The sequence below is a fragment of the Mus caroli genome, unplaced genomic scaffold (genome assembly GCF_978045245.1).
Source record: "Mus caroli unplaced genomic scaffold, Mus_caroli_1 scaffold_11, whole genome shotgun sequence".
NCBI classification, from domain to species: Eukaryota; Metazoa; Chordata; class Mammalia; order Rodentia; family Muridae; genus Mus; species Mus caroli.
The window spans coordinates 38147800-38162521 of NW_028227266.1; the positions used below are offsets into that span (position 1 = coordinate 38147800).

General features: G+C 47.6%; 1 protein-coding gene across 15 annotated transcripts in view; it reads right to left on the reverse strand.

The window, feature by feature from the left end:
- The window catches only part of Gramd1b (GRAM domain containing 1B), a 180844-nt gene that overhangs the window by 18285 nt on the left and 147837 nt on the right, over positions 1-14722 (reverse strand). For 14 of the 15 annotated variants that reach the window (XM_085844538.1, XM_085844537.1, XM_085844536.1 and 11 more), the window contains 4 exons: positions 5325-5409; positions 4676-4779; positions 3523-3618; positions 2802-2882 (listed from right to left, as the gene is read on the reverse strand). In XM_085844538.1, the coding sequence (XP_085700664.1) occupies positions 2802-2882; positions 3523-3618; positions 4676-4779; positions 5325-5409 (366 nt within the window). Of the gene's footprint in view, positions 1-2801; positions 2883-3522; positions 3619-4675; positions 4780-5324; positions 5410-8398; positions 9099-14722 lie in introns of those variants that run through there. The other variant, XM_029482071.2, reaches the window with a different exon arrangement.

The following is a 14722-nucleotide window of genomic DNA, read 5'->3' on the forward strand; positions in this document are numbered from 1 at the left end:
ACTGATGAGGTCCAGGATTAAGTGGAAGAAACCTATGAAAACCTAGGGTCACACTTATCTCTGAACACCCATAGGTGCCCTGACTCAGTCTTGCAACACCACAGAAGTTAAAGGTCATCCTAGCAGACCTTCTCCTAATGACCTGAATATTTCCTTCTTTATTCTGAGGGGTGATCAATTTGTGCACAATGCCATGTAATTTCCAGTGTTTCCTTATGGAGAGTATATCTATTTGTCTTCTTTAAAAACAAGGTCCTAAGAGAAGCTAGTTTCCATAGGGTACAATTTCCAGAGAGAAGCATAGGAACATCAAAGAAACTAAGGTCATGGGTGGAGACCATGAGTGATTATAGACAGGGACGAAGGGACGAAGGGAAGAAGGGAAGAAGGGAAGGTGAGACCAACAAGTATGTGAAAAGGACAAGTGTGTAAGAAAAGCAGGTACGACCAATAACTAAGGAAAAAAACCAAACATGCAAGAATCTTTATAATAAGAGACCTTCTAAATAATGGGAGCGACCTCCAGATCCACACTTTGAAGGACTGGTTTAGGCGTCAAGAAGGATACCCTGAGTCAGCTTTCCAGGTTTTGGACTTAGTAGAACCATGCACAGTGACAGTTGGATCCTGTCTCTGGACCAGCAGGTGTTGAGGGCTAGCTTTCCATGATGACTAAGATCTTTTATCTAGATCTCCCCTCCTATCCCTAGCCTTTGTAGACACCCTTCTTCCTGCCAGGGACACACCTGCCTTCTGTCAAATGCTACTCTAGCCTGCTCCACGATTCACATTCCTTGCTCCCCCTGAGCAGTTCTGCCTGGCTCAGCTCGAATCCACATAGTCAGGACAAGCACCGTTAGCAGACCCTCACTAGACAACATAAGAGTTATTTTGGAAGATAATCAAGATTTCTATCAGGGCTCCTAGAGATTCAAATTAGAAGAAACTGTAGATAAGAATTGATTTACTGGGTTTTCTCCAGATAACAATTAGCTCAGGCTAGAGTCAAGATAGATACATTTAATACACTCTTGTCAATTACATGGTAACCTAGTTGAAGGGATATATTATATGTAGGGATTTTTTTTCTCTAGCCTGGATAATCTCCCAACAGCTGACATCTTCAAAAGTAGGAACTCTCTATGGATATAAGGTGTAATATTCCATCTGTGTTTCCTTATAACCTAACTCAAGACACATCAGCCGTCAGCTGGTGGCTATCTAAACTGAGGGGGTTTTTGTTTTGTTTTGTTTTTCATTATTGAAATTCTCTGAGACCTAGTGTCTTGTTGACCAGGATGGACTCTCTCAGGACTAACAAGTTCTTAGAAACAACTCACATATATGCAGAAATCCCCCTTCTCCAGCTTGACCAGTTACCTCGATCAAGACCAGGTACCCTAAAACTGGATCCTGGGCAATTACAGAAAATCCTCCAGTGGCTAATCCTACGCCTACATCACTTGGCCTCCCTAGCTGATCCCAGGAGACCATAGGAAAGGTTCTTGTCCATTCTTCTGCCCCTTTGCCTCCTGACCTATTGAGATTTGGTTGTTTGTTATGCTAAATATTGGTTGCTTCCAGAGACCATGAACAGACTCAGGTGATCCTATGTGACCTTACCCCCCCCCCAAGTTATCCAGGATCTGTGAATAAAGATGCTGACAGCCAATAGCTGGGCAAAAGAGACATAGGTGGGGTTAACGTTCCCAGAGTTGGGGTTGGAGAACCATGAAGTAGAAAAAAGAAAGTGAAGAGAGGAGAAGGCACCATGGAGTAAGAATTTCCTAATGGCCATGGGGGTTGGCTAATTGGCATTCACAGCAGCCCAGATGAAACATGGCAAATTATATAATGTGATTACTGGCTGGGAAATAAACATAATAGCATAGAGATCTATATCTGCCCAGCTCTTGTACTGATTAAAGTTTCTTAAAAATATAAAGTTTGTGTGTGTTTATTTGGAAACTAATGTTCAAAGGCAACGTAGAAATCCTGAGTTGAGATTAAATATTTCTACAGCATGACCAACCCCAGTGCTGCTCCATGTGGCCTGGCACAATCTTGTCATGGCAGGCTTTGTTTCTGGGGGTTCTGTGGATAGAAAAACCTGCTTCCTTAACAACACTCATTTCTATAGCTTCCTGCTTCATTCCATTTGCCTACCCATTCCCTAGAGATGTATAATGCAGTGGGACTAAAGTACCCAAAGTCACAGGTGCCTTATTCTTGACAGTGCTGGGAAAGTCTCACAAGAGAGCTGACTTTGCTCAGAACTGGGGTCAAGATGACTAGTGGCAGAACCATGGGCTCCTTTAGGGATGGCCAATAGCACAATAAAAGCACATCCCAACTGGGACAATATCCAAGTGAGAAGAACATTGTGGGTAGATGGCCTCCCCAGGCTGAAGGACATCGCCAATCCCCCCTACCTATGTTTCTGTCTGACTGTCTGTCAGTCTGTTTATTTACCTACTTACTGGAATGAAATGTATTTAATATTTTGATCATATCCCTTCTCCCTGTTTCCATATCCTTCCCAACTCTCCCTTCCACCTAAATCCATGCACTGCCTCTTTTGTTCTCTCTCAAAAGAACCATAACAAAATCAAAAATCTAAAATCAAAACCACACACACACACACACACACACACATCTTGAGGCTATAAGGTCTGAGGGCTGGTAACAGACCCACTGACTCTCCACTGGAGAACACTGATGTCCCCTTTCTTAGCAAGTATCAGCGGAAAACAGCTTCCTGGTTCGAGGGGCTCTGTGTCCACCTCTCCTTCAGTACTCACCTTTTCGAGGAGAGCATTCTGCCAGAGCCGGAACATCATCATGTACGTCCTGTCCCGGGCTCCAAATGAAGTAAAAAAGTGCTAGATTGGAGCAGAAGATGCAGAGAAACAGAAAGAATGGAAATACTCCTTTCTTTTAGTGAAGACACTCATGCTCAAATGTGACTGAGTGCCAGTTATCCAAAGCTGTTAGCACCCCGGGGACCTAGGTACCCGAAGTCTCTAGGTGTCCACTGTAACCAAGTTCTTCAATAGTTTACTGACTTTCTTCTGTGTTTTTTTAAATTCTAGCTCTAAATTGTGTCCCCCAAAATATAAATGCTCTGTGCTCACCAAGTAGAACTGGGCAAGAGGCCAGCTGGGATACTACATAAGTGGAATGAGACACAACTACTGACCCACAACCTTCAGCTAAATCTATTATGAAGGCAGGCTGTCCAATATAGTCTATGGTCACATAGTCACAGGATTCAAAAATCAGGTGTTCTAGCTCAAAGTTCAAAGTTCTAACATGCTGCCATAACCCCTGCTTGGCCTTCAAAACACTCTGCTCACCCCAGAATATTTTCTAGAACAATCATACCCCGTTTACTGCCTGCCACTTCAAGCCCATTAGTCTAAAGTGGAAGGTGACTTAAGGGCAGGAAGACAGGAGTGGGGGCACAGGACATGGGATGTGGACGGTGCATAGGTACAAGAGGCCAAAGTTGACCACACTTACCTTTTCTGAATCAGTGCAGACTTGGATGGCATTGGGAATGAGGCGAGCTGTTTTCTCTTTAGTCATGGAGCAGATATCTTTCAAACGGACTGTCAGCTGGCATCCCCATGGTAGCAGAGCATGAGTAACAAGCAAAAGAGGGTATTAGTACAATCGGGCAAGGACTGTTTATATGGCACTATTAGTTGCCAGGCAAAATCAAATCATGGTTCTCATACCTCTGGCCTGGAAGGGACCAATTTAGAGATCATATAATTTAAACCTTAATGTCACAGAGACTGCACACTAAGGAACATCTAGACTTTATCTGCAGCTAAGGGTACCTAGACTCTACAACCTGCTACATGGGCATTGGACCTGCCATTATTCTGCTTATAAAACCACAGAATATTGGCACTGGATGGTCTTATGATGCCATCTAAGTAATCTTTCTCCATCTTATTTTAAAAGATGAGGAAACAAAGGCAAAAATAAACCAATCTAAAATCATAGTTAATAAAATTCTTCTGAGCTCTACAGCCAATATCCTTCCTACTTAGCTATTGTAACTCACATCAGATAGCTATCTACATTAGCCAAAGAAAAATGTTTTGCTTTGGGTTTTTTTTTTTTTTCTGTTTTGTTTTGTTTTTTTTTTTGTTTTGGTTTGTTTTGTTTTGGTTTGCTGCCCCTCGCACCCAAGAGATAGGAAAGATATACATAGCAGAAGAGATGCCACTACTGGAGCTCAGAATTGGGTATCCAGTGTTCAGTCATGGGCTTGTATTAACAACATAAAATACAGCCAGAAGGCGATGGCTCAGAGGCAGGCAGAACTCTGAGTTCAAGGCCAGCCTGGTCTATAAAGTGAGTTCAAGGACAGCCAGGGCTACACAGAGAAACCTTCTCTATTATGGGGGAAAACCAGTATACATAATGTAAAAGCTTGGGAAAAACACAAAGTCAGCAAATGAAGAAAATGAAGGTGGCTTGCACAGTCATGGCCAAGATGACTGCCCAAAGGAACAAGTCTGGGGCTTTTTCCTCTTTTTTTTTCCAATTCTGGGGACCAAGCACAGAGAAGCCTTGTGCATGCTAGGTAAGTGTACCACCACTGAGATGCAGCACCTACGTCCCACACGATCCCCCACCAACCCAAGTCCAAGCTCTGTACCAGGGTTTCCCAGCGGAAGATGTTGCTGTAGAAGCAGATCCAGTTTTCTGAGAGGTAGAGTCGGCCCTGAAGAAGGATGTCTCTTTGGAGTGCACAAGAGTAATCTATGTAGGAAGCAGGATTCGAAGTTCAGAGGCAGGAGACATTTTCAGCCAACCAGTGTACAATGAGCATACCATCCCTCCCTCCAGCACCGGGGGGAGTCCAGCCATCTGCTGCTGACTAGCTATGCAGCCACAGAAGTCTCTGACATCTTATGATCAGAACACACAAGGGATGAAGGACGCTACAGCCTGGTGGCAGGATAATGAATCAGTATGACAGCCAATGACTGGCAGGATTTTTAAAAAGGCCAGTGCTGTTTCATTGATTTCCAACCTTTTACTACCATGACGGCAATCAGTTCTAAGGAGCAGCCACGTGCAGAAGTTAAGTGTATCCCTCCTGGGTAGGCTCTCAAGGGGGACCTCAGGCATGGCACTTGATCTGGGACTCAAGATGTCCGTGTTACAGATGTTTATTCGCCATGTGGCCAGCTCCACCTGCTTGCTTGTGTTGGCTCTCAGCCTCTGGTCAGAAGCAAGCAGCCTGAGTGTTCTCTGGAACTCCCAGACTTCCTGGTTGGCCCCTTCCCAGGTTACTAGCTCACCAACAATGAGGCGCTCCGTGTCTGGAAGTTGCTTAAAGAGCTTTCTGAAGTCTTCATTTCTCTGCTTGTAAGTGGGGCTTAGCACCTGCAGGACAACAGCCAAGATTAGGGCAATGTACCCACATACTGTAGGATTAGAGATAGCGGATGCTGGGGTAGAGGCTGGTGGATGCTTGTGTGTTGGAAAGACAACAAGATAAGTTCTCTTCCCATAGTCTCTGGGAGGCCAAGTGAAGAAAGGGGCATGGACAAATAGCATAAAGGATCTGGTCCTGAAAAACCGTTCAGTGTTGGTCAATGAGATCTGTGAAGTTGGGGCCCACATATATTCTAAGGACAGACAGCGAGGAAGGAAACCTTCAAGTGATTCCAGGCCTAAGATGACAGCTATCACTGCCCTGCTTTCTGCCAGCTCTCCCTTGGCAGTGGAAAGGACCTGAGGGCCATGCTAGCTCTCATCTCAGCAGGACTTGGAAGATGACTGAATGCTGTGTACTTCTCGAAGTCTGTTATGACTAACACAGTGAGCTAAAGACATGACTTTTAAAAAAAACATAAAACATGGCACTAAGAAAAACATTCCAGTAACGGGGTGGGAGGGGGGAGCTGTGACGCTAAAAGCACATCTGGTACAGAAGCATGACACTCCTGTCCCTAATCTTACCAAGCCATCTACGAGGAAACCAAGGCAAGAGAAAAGCCCCATGCCCAAGGGCACCCAGCCCTAAGTGGCAGACTCCAAGATGAGAGTATATTCTCCATAAACCCTAGGAGTCAGGAGAGGACCAGGGACTTGTACAAAATAGAGAACCAGATCTAAAAAAAAAATGTGTGTATCCCTTGCAGGCAGGCTCGCTCCCACAGATTAGCTAAGCAAGCTTCCTTAGAAACCCCACCAGCCAGTCCAAGAGTGGGGGATTCTGACCTATCAGAGAATACAGTCTTAAAAGTATTTTCTTTAAGGGATGGGGAGCTGGAGGAATGGCTCAACAATTAACAGCACTGGTGGCCCTTCCAGAGGATCCAAGTTCAATTCCCAGCACCCACATGGCAGTTCACAACCGTCTATAACTCCAATTCCAGAGAATCTGGCACCCTCGCATAGATGCACATGCAGGCACACAAGATAAAAATGAATCTTATAAAAAAATACTTTACAAATGAATGCAAATTAAAAAAAAAAGAAGGGTGGCTATAGATGAATGACTCTCTAGGATTATGCAAAGACTGTACAACCAGCCAGTCTGAGTTCAAGACGAGCCTGGTCTACAGAGCAAGTTTCAGGACAGCTAGGACTAAACAAAATATGTGCAACCTAGGGAGAGCCACACATGAGGTTAGAGGCACCTCTGTATTCCGCCAGGCCATGTGCTGACCTACTTACACACACACACACACACCACACACAGACACACACACACACACACACACACACACACACACACGGCTCTTGACCCTTGGCCAGAGACCCATGCCTGAGGAACAGATTGTCCTGCTGGCAGTGACATGTGTGGTTTCTGGCCTCTTACCCTCTCACCCACTTCCCTGAGAATTTCACAGGCATACAGCTGGTGATGGACGGACACTTCGCAGGTTCATGTTTCAACTTTCTATGAAGCAAAATGAACCACGTGGGAACAGAGTCTGGAGACTGCTCACATCTGAACCAAAGGCTGCCAGCCTGAGCTACTGCCTATCGCTCTGACTACAGGAAGGGGACCGTGAAGCACGGTGGAGAGTAAACTGGGTGAGTTCAGTTTAGGTGCAAGCTAAGAGGGAGAAACCAGAGAAGAGCTGGAAAAAGAAACTTCTCATCAATCTGTCTAGAATTTGAATTTCAAGCTTTTATTCTTGGCTTACATGTGTAATATGAGAGGCCCAGTTACCTTTTCCCAAAGTACACCATGCTATCATATAATTTTCAAACTTCCCAAATCTCCTATATGTGCTTGAACCAGAGTTCCGGACCACAGGAGGAAGATATCTGGAATCTTACCTATCCTATGATTTCTACAGCTAGGAAAGACCTGATGTAATGGTCCTCCAAGGATCACTAAACACTATGCAAATGCTCCCCACCCAGTCAGCCAGCCTGAGACCAGAATCCACACATAGGAAACCCTTGCTTGACAACCTCACTCATATTCCTCACGATATCCGGCTCACCTTCTAGACTACTGTCCAATGAATAACCACCCAAGAGCAAGCACAAGCCCACCACATACACGCCACACGGACTAGATGTCAGTATGCGACTTCACACTTGCCGAACATGAGGCAGAGGCTAAGCAACTTGCCTGAGGGATGTGGAAACCTAGTGGGAATGGAACAAGGGTCCTAGCCAACCTGCCAGAAAGAAGCCAACAGGGCTTCCCAATAAGTGGCATTCTCATGGGAGGGGACAGTCACCTGCTTTAGGGCTCCCAGTAGCTAGCCTCTCACATTTCTAGAGGAGTCTTTGCAAAGTTCCTGCATGAGACGACCCAACCCCCTCCCCCCACCCTGCCAATCCTTCTCATGGATAAACTGGGCACTAGCCATCCAGGTACCGGATGCCAAGTTCCAAATTCCACCCACAGTTTCCCCTTCCCCAGGCTTCTTTCATATCCAATGAGAGCTCTGGAACCCACAGAGGTGGAGATACAGAAGTCTAGGTACAATCTCTCCCAAAAGCAGGCAGGAAAAGGCATTGATCCTTTGCGTCTATAGCAGTGGGGAGGAATAAGGAACGCTTCCTCTCTCACATTTGTACCTGTTTCCATTCTATTGTCTGTTGATGTAGACGATCGGCCAGCCTCCCTGTACTAAAAGCACAAAGACGCATTGGATGGGCATACTTGGCTTACAATCCTGTGCCCCCTCCGATGCTGGGGAACCTAATCCTCTATACTCACTTCCTGTGTACTCTTAGAACACTCTCTTCCAACGGTGAGGCAAGGCTCACCTCTACAAAATGGCCAAAGAGTTCTGGCTCAAGGATTGTCAAAGCTGCCGCTCTCAGCCAGGCCACGAGGGGCATGAGAGTGTGCACAGAATAGTCACAGGGACACAGAGAATTCGGGTCACAAACTCACGGCTGGGATTTTCTCAGATCCATGCCAGCAGTAGCATTCGGCACCAACAGGTGCATCAGCAAGCCTCTTCAAGTACCACAGCAGAGACTGGCTGTCCAGTTCCAGCAGGAGGCTCCAGAGGACCCCAGATTCTGTCAGAGATTCCATCACCCACAACAAATGTCCCAGGCAAGGGACCTTGGTCCTTATGCTGGTTCTCAGGTTCCCTCAGAATAAAAACAGTGAGTCTTGCCTGGACTGTGAACACAAGGTAATCTCTTGCCTTCTATATAACCCCGGCCGATATCCTTTCCTCTCTCAGAGCTGTGCTCCCAGTTCAAGCTCTCACGAGTGAAAAGATATAAGAACCATGGTTCTCAGAGAAGGCTGGCTGGCCAGTCTTCATGCTTCCCTTGTCTTCAGTCAGGGGGCAGCCCCGAGGTGGGGGGTGTGGTCAGGCAACACTCCCTGGTTGGTGCAGTCACTCAAGAGTCCGGGTAAGGCCAGACGACATAGATACGGAAGGTACACAACACAGGCTGTGAGTTTCGGAAGTGCAGCCCCACGTGAACAGGCGAACTTTCCAGAGCAGGATGAGGCACAGCTGGCTCCAGAGGCCTAGTCCATACTGGCTACTCACACGCCGAGTGACTCACAAGTGGATCAGAAGCTCCAAAGAGGCCCATGGTAGCCCAGATCCTTAGTCCAGATCTGCCTCACAGATTGGCCTGTTCAGTCAGTGTGCTTTTTCTCCCCGGGGCCAGGCCAGCATCGCTGTGACTCACATCTCTCACCCAGGCAAAAAAAAAAAAAAAAAAAAAAAGGGCCACCACTTAGCTGCAACACAGGGTCTTCTCTCATCCCAGCCCTGTACACACCCCTTTTCCCTCCAGACCGTGCTGCTTTCAACTGGCCAGCAAATGACTTCTTTGTTAAGAGTCACTGGGCCCTGAGGGAGGGAGGCAGGGCTGGTGGGCGGGCAAGGCCAGAGCCCCACACATGCTTCAAGTTACAGGATCTGGGTGATGGGCCTGGCCAATGTCCTGCAGTAACCCCAGGCCTAGCCTGGCCTCACCAGCAGATGTTTCCTGCAATGGAAAGTTGCTGGCCAGGGCTCTCAGTGGAGGAGGGGAAGGGGAGGTGCCAAGGGCATCACAGCTCTGGTGAAATATGAAATCTGAGACTGAATAGACTAGGGATTTCTTACGAGACAGCTCTCCTCTAAGGAACCCATCTATTCGGCAACTTCTCTGATGCAACCAACAGCAAACATGGGAGTTTCCAATGTGCTGGTCACAGAGAAGCTGGAACGATAGCCTGGAGAAGTTGAGGTCTGCCCAATGTGAGTTCCCCAAGAACTGTGCCCCACCTTCCATACAAAGAAGACATAGGATCAAAGCCAAGCATTTGCAAGCAGCTACTCAGACCTTGAGGGCCAAATAGCCAGAGCAGACCTTATGGACCCTGGTTAGAAGGAAAGAGTCAAGTAAAAGAAAGAGACAACTGAAAAGACAGCTAAGCAGAATGGGTGCTATGCTTGTGGTTCTCAACCTGCAGGTTGAGACCCCTTTGGGGGTCAAGTGACCCTTTCACAGGGGTCACATAGTGATGGCCTACATATCAGATATTTACATTACAAATCACAACAGTAGCCAACTTATAAAGTAGCTTATAAAGTACAAGAATAATTCTATAGTTGCAGCATTAGAAAGGTTAGGAACCACTGCTCTAAACAGAGAGGTTGAGAAAAGATAGACAGCATTGGAACTAGGAAGGCTGAGACTCCGAGATCTTCGAAATAATTGAGGCAGCTCCCTTGCCTACCCTACACCCCCCCCCCCCCCCCAGATAACCTACCCTATCAGGGAGGTCTTGAGTTGGTGCATCATGGGTAATGGTCTTTTGTCTTATAAGCCTTGGTAATTTCCTGTGCTTAAACTTTGGCATATTTAAAAATCACCCCAGTGATGACACAGAATACACATTCTTGGGTCTCAGACCCAGACACACCAATTAAGAGGAACATGACAGTCATTGTTAGGGTAAATAGAGGACAAAGAATCCCTGAGTAAGGTATCTTCTAACACTCCTCTTTCCATCTTGAAGGACACCTGCCTTCCTTCATCCATCCCACGCCACTGGATGCTGCCTTTTTCTTCGCTAGGAATGATCCTTTAATCTTTTCTAGCAGTTAGTATTTCATATGTTGTATAAAAATACTCAAGTTCTCTCTGTATTATGCATCAGCGGTCCTCAAATTCTGTGACAGGTGGATTCCACAATTCCGATTTCCAGGGCGATCACAGTATCTCTTTTCAGGTCCATACCACACCCAAGATACAGGTGGTATAGATAGTTCCAGGAGGCTCCAGGTACTTAACAGAAATTCCCTGGGAACACTGATACCTAGCCATAGACACAGGACAGTTGAGTTGGTTACTATCTGGATGAGACAGGGACAGTTTACACTCAACTCCGAGAGATAATGCCATAGGAGATGAGTGTCAGTCTGCATTAGCCTTTGTCTCCTCCACCCTCTCACCAAGGGCTGGGCAGGGCAGGGCAGGGCAGGGCCAGGACCCCAGGAACTGGAATTGCCCTTAGTTAAACATTAACTCTATGGCAAACACTGGGTGCTGGGACCAACTGGTACCCTTTCTCCAGGTTTAGCACAAAGGAGGGGGTGAGAGAGCCTAGTCAGGGCGGAAGAGGATTTGGGGTTCAGCATTGACCTCATCTAGCAAGAAACAAGTTAAGATCCACAAAGAAAATCCCAGTGCTCCAGCCAAATGCGGTAGGCAGGAGCCAGGCGTGGGTGGGACGAGGAGACAGGAGAAAGGTGACTAAACATGAGGTAGGCATGGGTGCAATGCAGAGGGTGCTGAAGAGGGAGCATTGGGGACGGGGGTCTCTGGAAAGGTTATAGCGCCACTGGGAGAGTAAAGTTTAGAGTTGACTGCCATGGGGTAGCAGTCAGGAAGATTCTTCAAAGTCATGGGTAAAAATCATAGGTGGGAGACAGATGGGTGTAGAGGAAGAGGACTGTCCTTGGAGGGAATACCAGGCACTGGGTGTGTTGCCGCGGCTACCCCAACACCTGCAACTCCTATAAAGCCTTGTCCTACTGTCCTCGGGCTGATGCTAGGTCAGCTTGCCCTGTCGTTCCCAGGATTGGCACCAGTCCTCCTCGCCTTCCTTAAAGCCAGCTTTCCTAGCAGGGGACGGTGACAGACAATGTGGGTGCTGTCTCTAGCTAGCGGCTACCCTATTCTAGGCTCTGCCCCTAAGTTGCTATGGAAACACTAACACCCCAGAAGTGAGACATAAGGCGGGAGGGTCTATCTGCCCACCTAGGGCTCAGCAAAACCCATACCTACCGGGGACAGGAAGGATCACATTTAAAAGGCAGATGGTAATCCTTCAAGCTCTGGGAGTCTGACCATCCTCATCTCTGCCTATAGTTCCAAAGCCCTGTCGCCTGACCCCGTAAGATCCTGACCACTGAGGCTACACCCTTGTACTCCCAGGCTGGAGGCCCTGTTGAAGAAAATTAGCTTGTCAGCTGTGGGGGTGAAGGGCAAGAAGGGCCCCAGGACAGTTGCACATGACAGGTTTTCATAGTCTACCCTAACCCCAATGTTTACCCTCAACAGTCTTGTCCCGATGTCACTTCCCTTCCTGTGACTCAACTCTTCAGGTCAGGCTAATCTGTTATTTTGCAGACAGTTTCCTCTTCGCTAGTCATGGGACAAAGAGTTGCTTTCCTACAGACTGGTGGTGACAGTAGAAACTGGCTTCCTCTTAAATTACACCTAGGGTCCTTGACCAGGTCTTGGGTACTCTCCTACAGTAGTCAGGACTCTGTAGAGCCCTGACTCTAGCCCACCCCCAGCTCATGGAATTATAAAGCTTGCATCTATCTAAAGGACTCCTAGTGCCGAGGGTATAGCCTGAGGCATCATAGCTGGTGAGCTAACTCTTAACAGCGGGAAAGAGATTAGAAAGAGGAACAGGACACCAGGATCCTCTATGGAGGTCAGATTCCAGTCAGCCGGCAGACAGCAATGGAGATGAAAGGTAGGTCTAAGGAAATACAGGTCAAAACAACAAGGGTAGACAACGAGCCTCCCAAAGGAAGCAGTGTAGACTAGGAGGAGGTAGTGCAGAGGGGAGGGGGTCAATGGAGCTTTACCTGATAAACACAAGTGTATAAGGCATAGCCACAGCATTCAGAGAAGGTACTTAGCCAGCCAGAACCCAGCAGGTAACCCTACCCAACAGGTGGCTCTCGGAGAACCTAGGTCATAGATTCCAGTCCCAGCCAAGGCGACTCGGCCAATGTCCAGGGTAAATGCACTGGCAGGGTCAGAAGGAACCCAAGGGAAACCAAGGTGTTAGACAGAGAGCAACTGGCCGACAACACTAATAACTGGGCTCTGGAAAATGGGGAACTGGGGCATCTGTCTCAACAGAAAGGACAGGATGAGTTCATTCAACCAGCCTGCATGGTACTGTATCCACCCTGCTTCTCCACTATAGCAGTTACTAACCAACCTCTATAGGAGCTAACTCTTGCAAAAGTGAAACCAGAGCCTATCAGCTATACAACCCTCATGCACACCTCTTAGCACCTGCAGCTATAGTGACTGGAAACTTTCTGGTTTCCCCTGTGTCCACCTGTCATTTCTATTTCCTCCTCTGCTTCCGTTCCTTTTTGCTTCCTGCACGAACACCAAGTCTGGTGCATATATAGCAGGATCATGAAGAGGGTGGGCAGCAGCCAGTGCAGGCAGAAAGGAATGTGTTGGTGGTCGTCCCAGAGGACTTTCAGAGGTCTGTCAAGTTCAACGGCAGACAGGAGTCCTTCCTTTTGAATCCTCCAGCTAAGAGGCATGTCCGTCATCAAGCTGAGTGAGTGCTCAGGTGTCAGAGCATCAGAATCAGGCTGAGGGAGGACAGAGATAAAGAGAGGGGGTAGGGAGCCTTAAAACATGCAGCAATCAGGAGGAAACAGAAAGCTAGGTGGGCGAGTGGAAACCAGACAACAGAGAAGAGCATGAAGAAGGAAGACAGAAATGGAGGGTGGGGGGCAGAGAACAAGGAGCTAAGAACAGTACAGGAACAAAAGCAGAGCGAGCAGGCGCAGCCGTGTTAAAAGCCATGCGAGGAGAAAGGGAGCGGTAAGACCAACGTTCGTGACAAAGATGATCTGCCTTCTCAAATTTGGATGCTTTAATTGCCCCATAGCACTGAGGCCATGTGGTGTCTGTTTCTCTTTGGTGGCACTAATTCTTGCAATGCCACTTATGAGGAGATTATTGGTTGGAGAATGCTTAGGTATTTACTACAGCTGGGCCAGGATAGCTCCCAGAGAGAAACAGGCAGACAGACAGACAGACAGAGTGCTTCTCATCTCTCCAAGATATGAGCTGCTATCAGCCCAATGAGGCCAGAGGTCAGAAGACCCTGGGTCTGAGTCAGAGAGAAGGAACAGACAAGGGGAGGCAGACTTCAGCTCCTCTTCCTTCATCATCTTGGTCCTCAATGTCCTCAGATCAACATAGGCCACTTGAGGCGTCCAGTGAGGCTATGGATGGACAATCAATTAAAAACCTCTGAGATATGATGGCACAGAGCAGTTTGTGGGAAGCCAGAGTGTTAGCTGACATGTGTCTAACTTTAAGGGACGACTTAATACCATGCTGGAACACACACGTGACCCAGAGGGATCATTTGGACCCACAGCCCCGCACGAAACATGAGCCTCCTCTCAAGTCCTCCCTCTGTTCCCTCCAACCCTGTCAGTCCAGCATCCTGACAGCTTCTCCAAGCCTCAGCTCCCACTGGAGCAGAACAGAGGAGGTAAGCATGCGGGAGTGGAAGGGAGGAGTGGTATTCTCAGCACAGACTGGCTTAAAAGAAGGGGAGACAAGGGTCTGAAGCCAGGCCACAGTGTGCCTCAGCTGTCCAGTCCTCCTGAAGGTACAGAGCATGGGGCCAGGGCAAGCTGAGGGACTTTAGCCAGCTGTTCTTCCAGGAAAGAGTCCAGGGCCATACACTATGTGACAAGGAGAATGGAGCCCTTGCAGGTACTGCTGACTCCACAAAACACTCTCAGAGTCCAGAGCTGGATAAATAGTCACTAAGGATGACCTAAGAAGGACCCTGCTTTACAGTCTAGAAGGCAGCCAAACCTTCAGTAGGAGCATGCTCTGGAGGACACTGCCTATCTTTGACACACTCTGTCATATAGCACCGTTTCTTAGCACCAGCTCCTCCACAAGATGTCTTGTCCAGTGATGCTAACTTTAGCCCTAAGTTCATACCTCCTGTCTCACCCTAGCC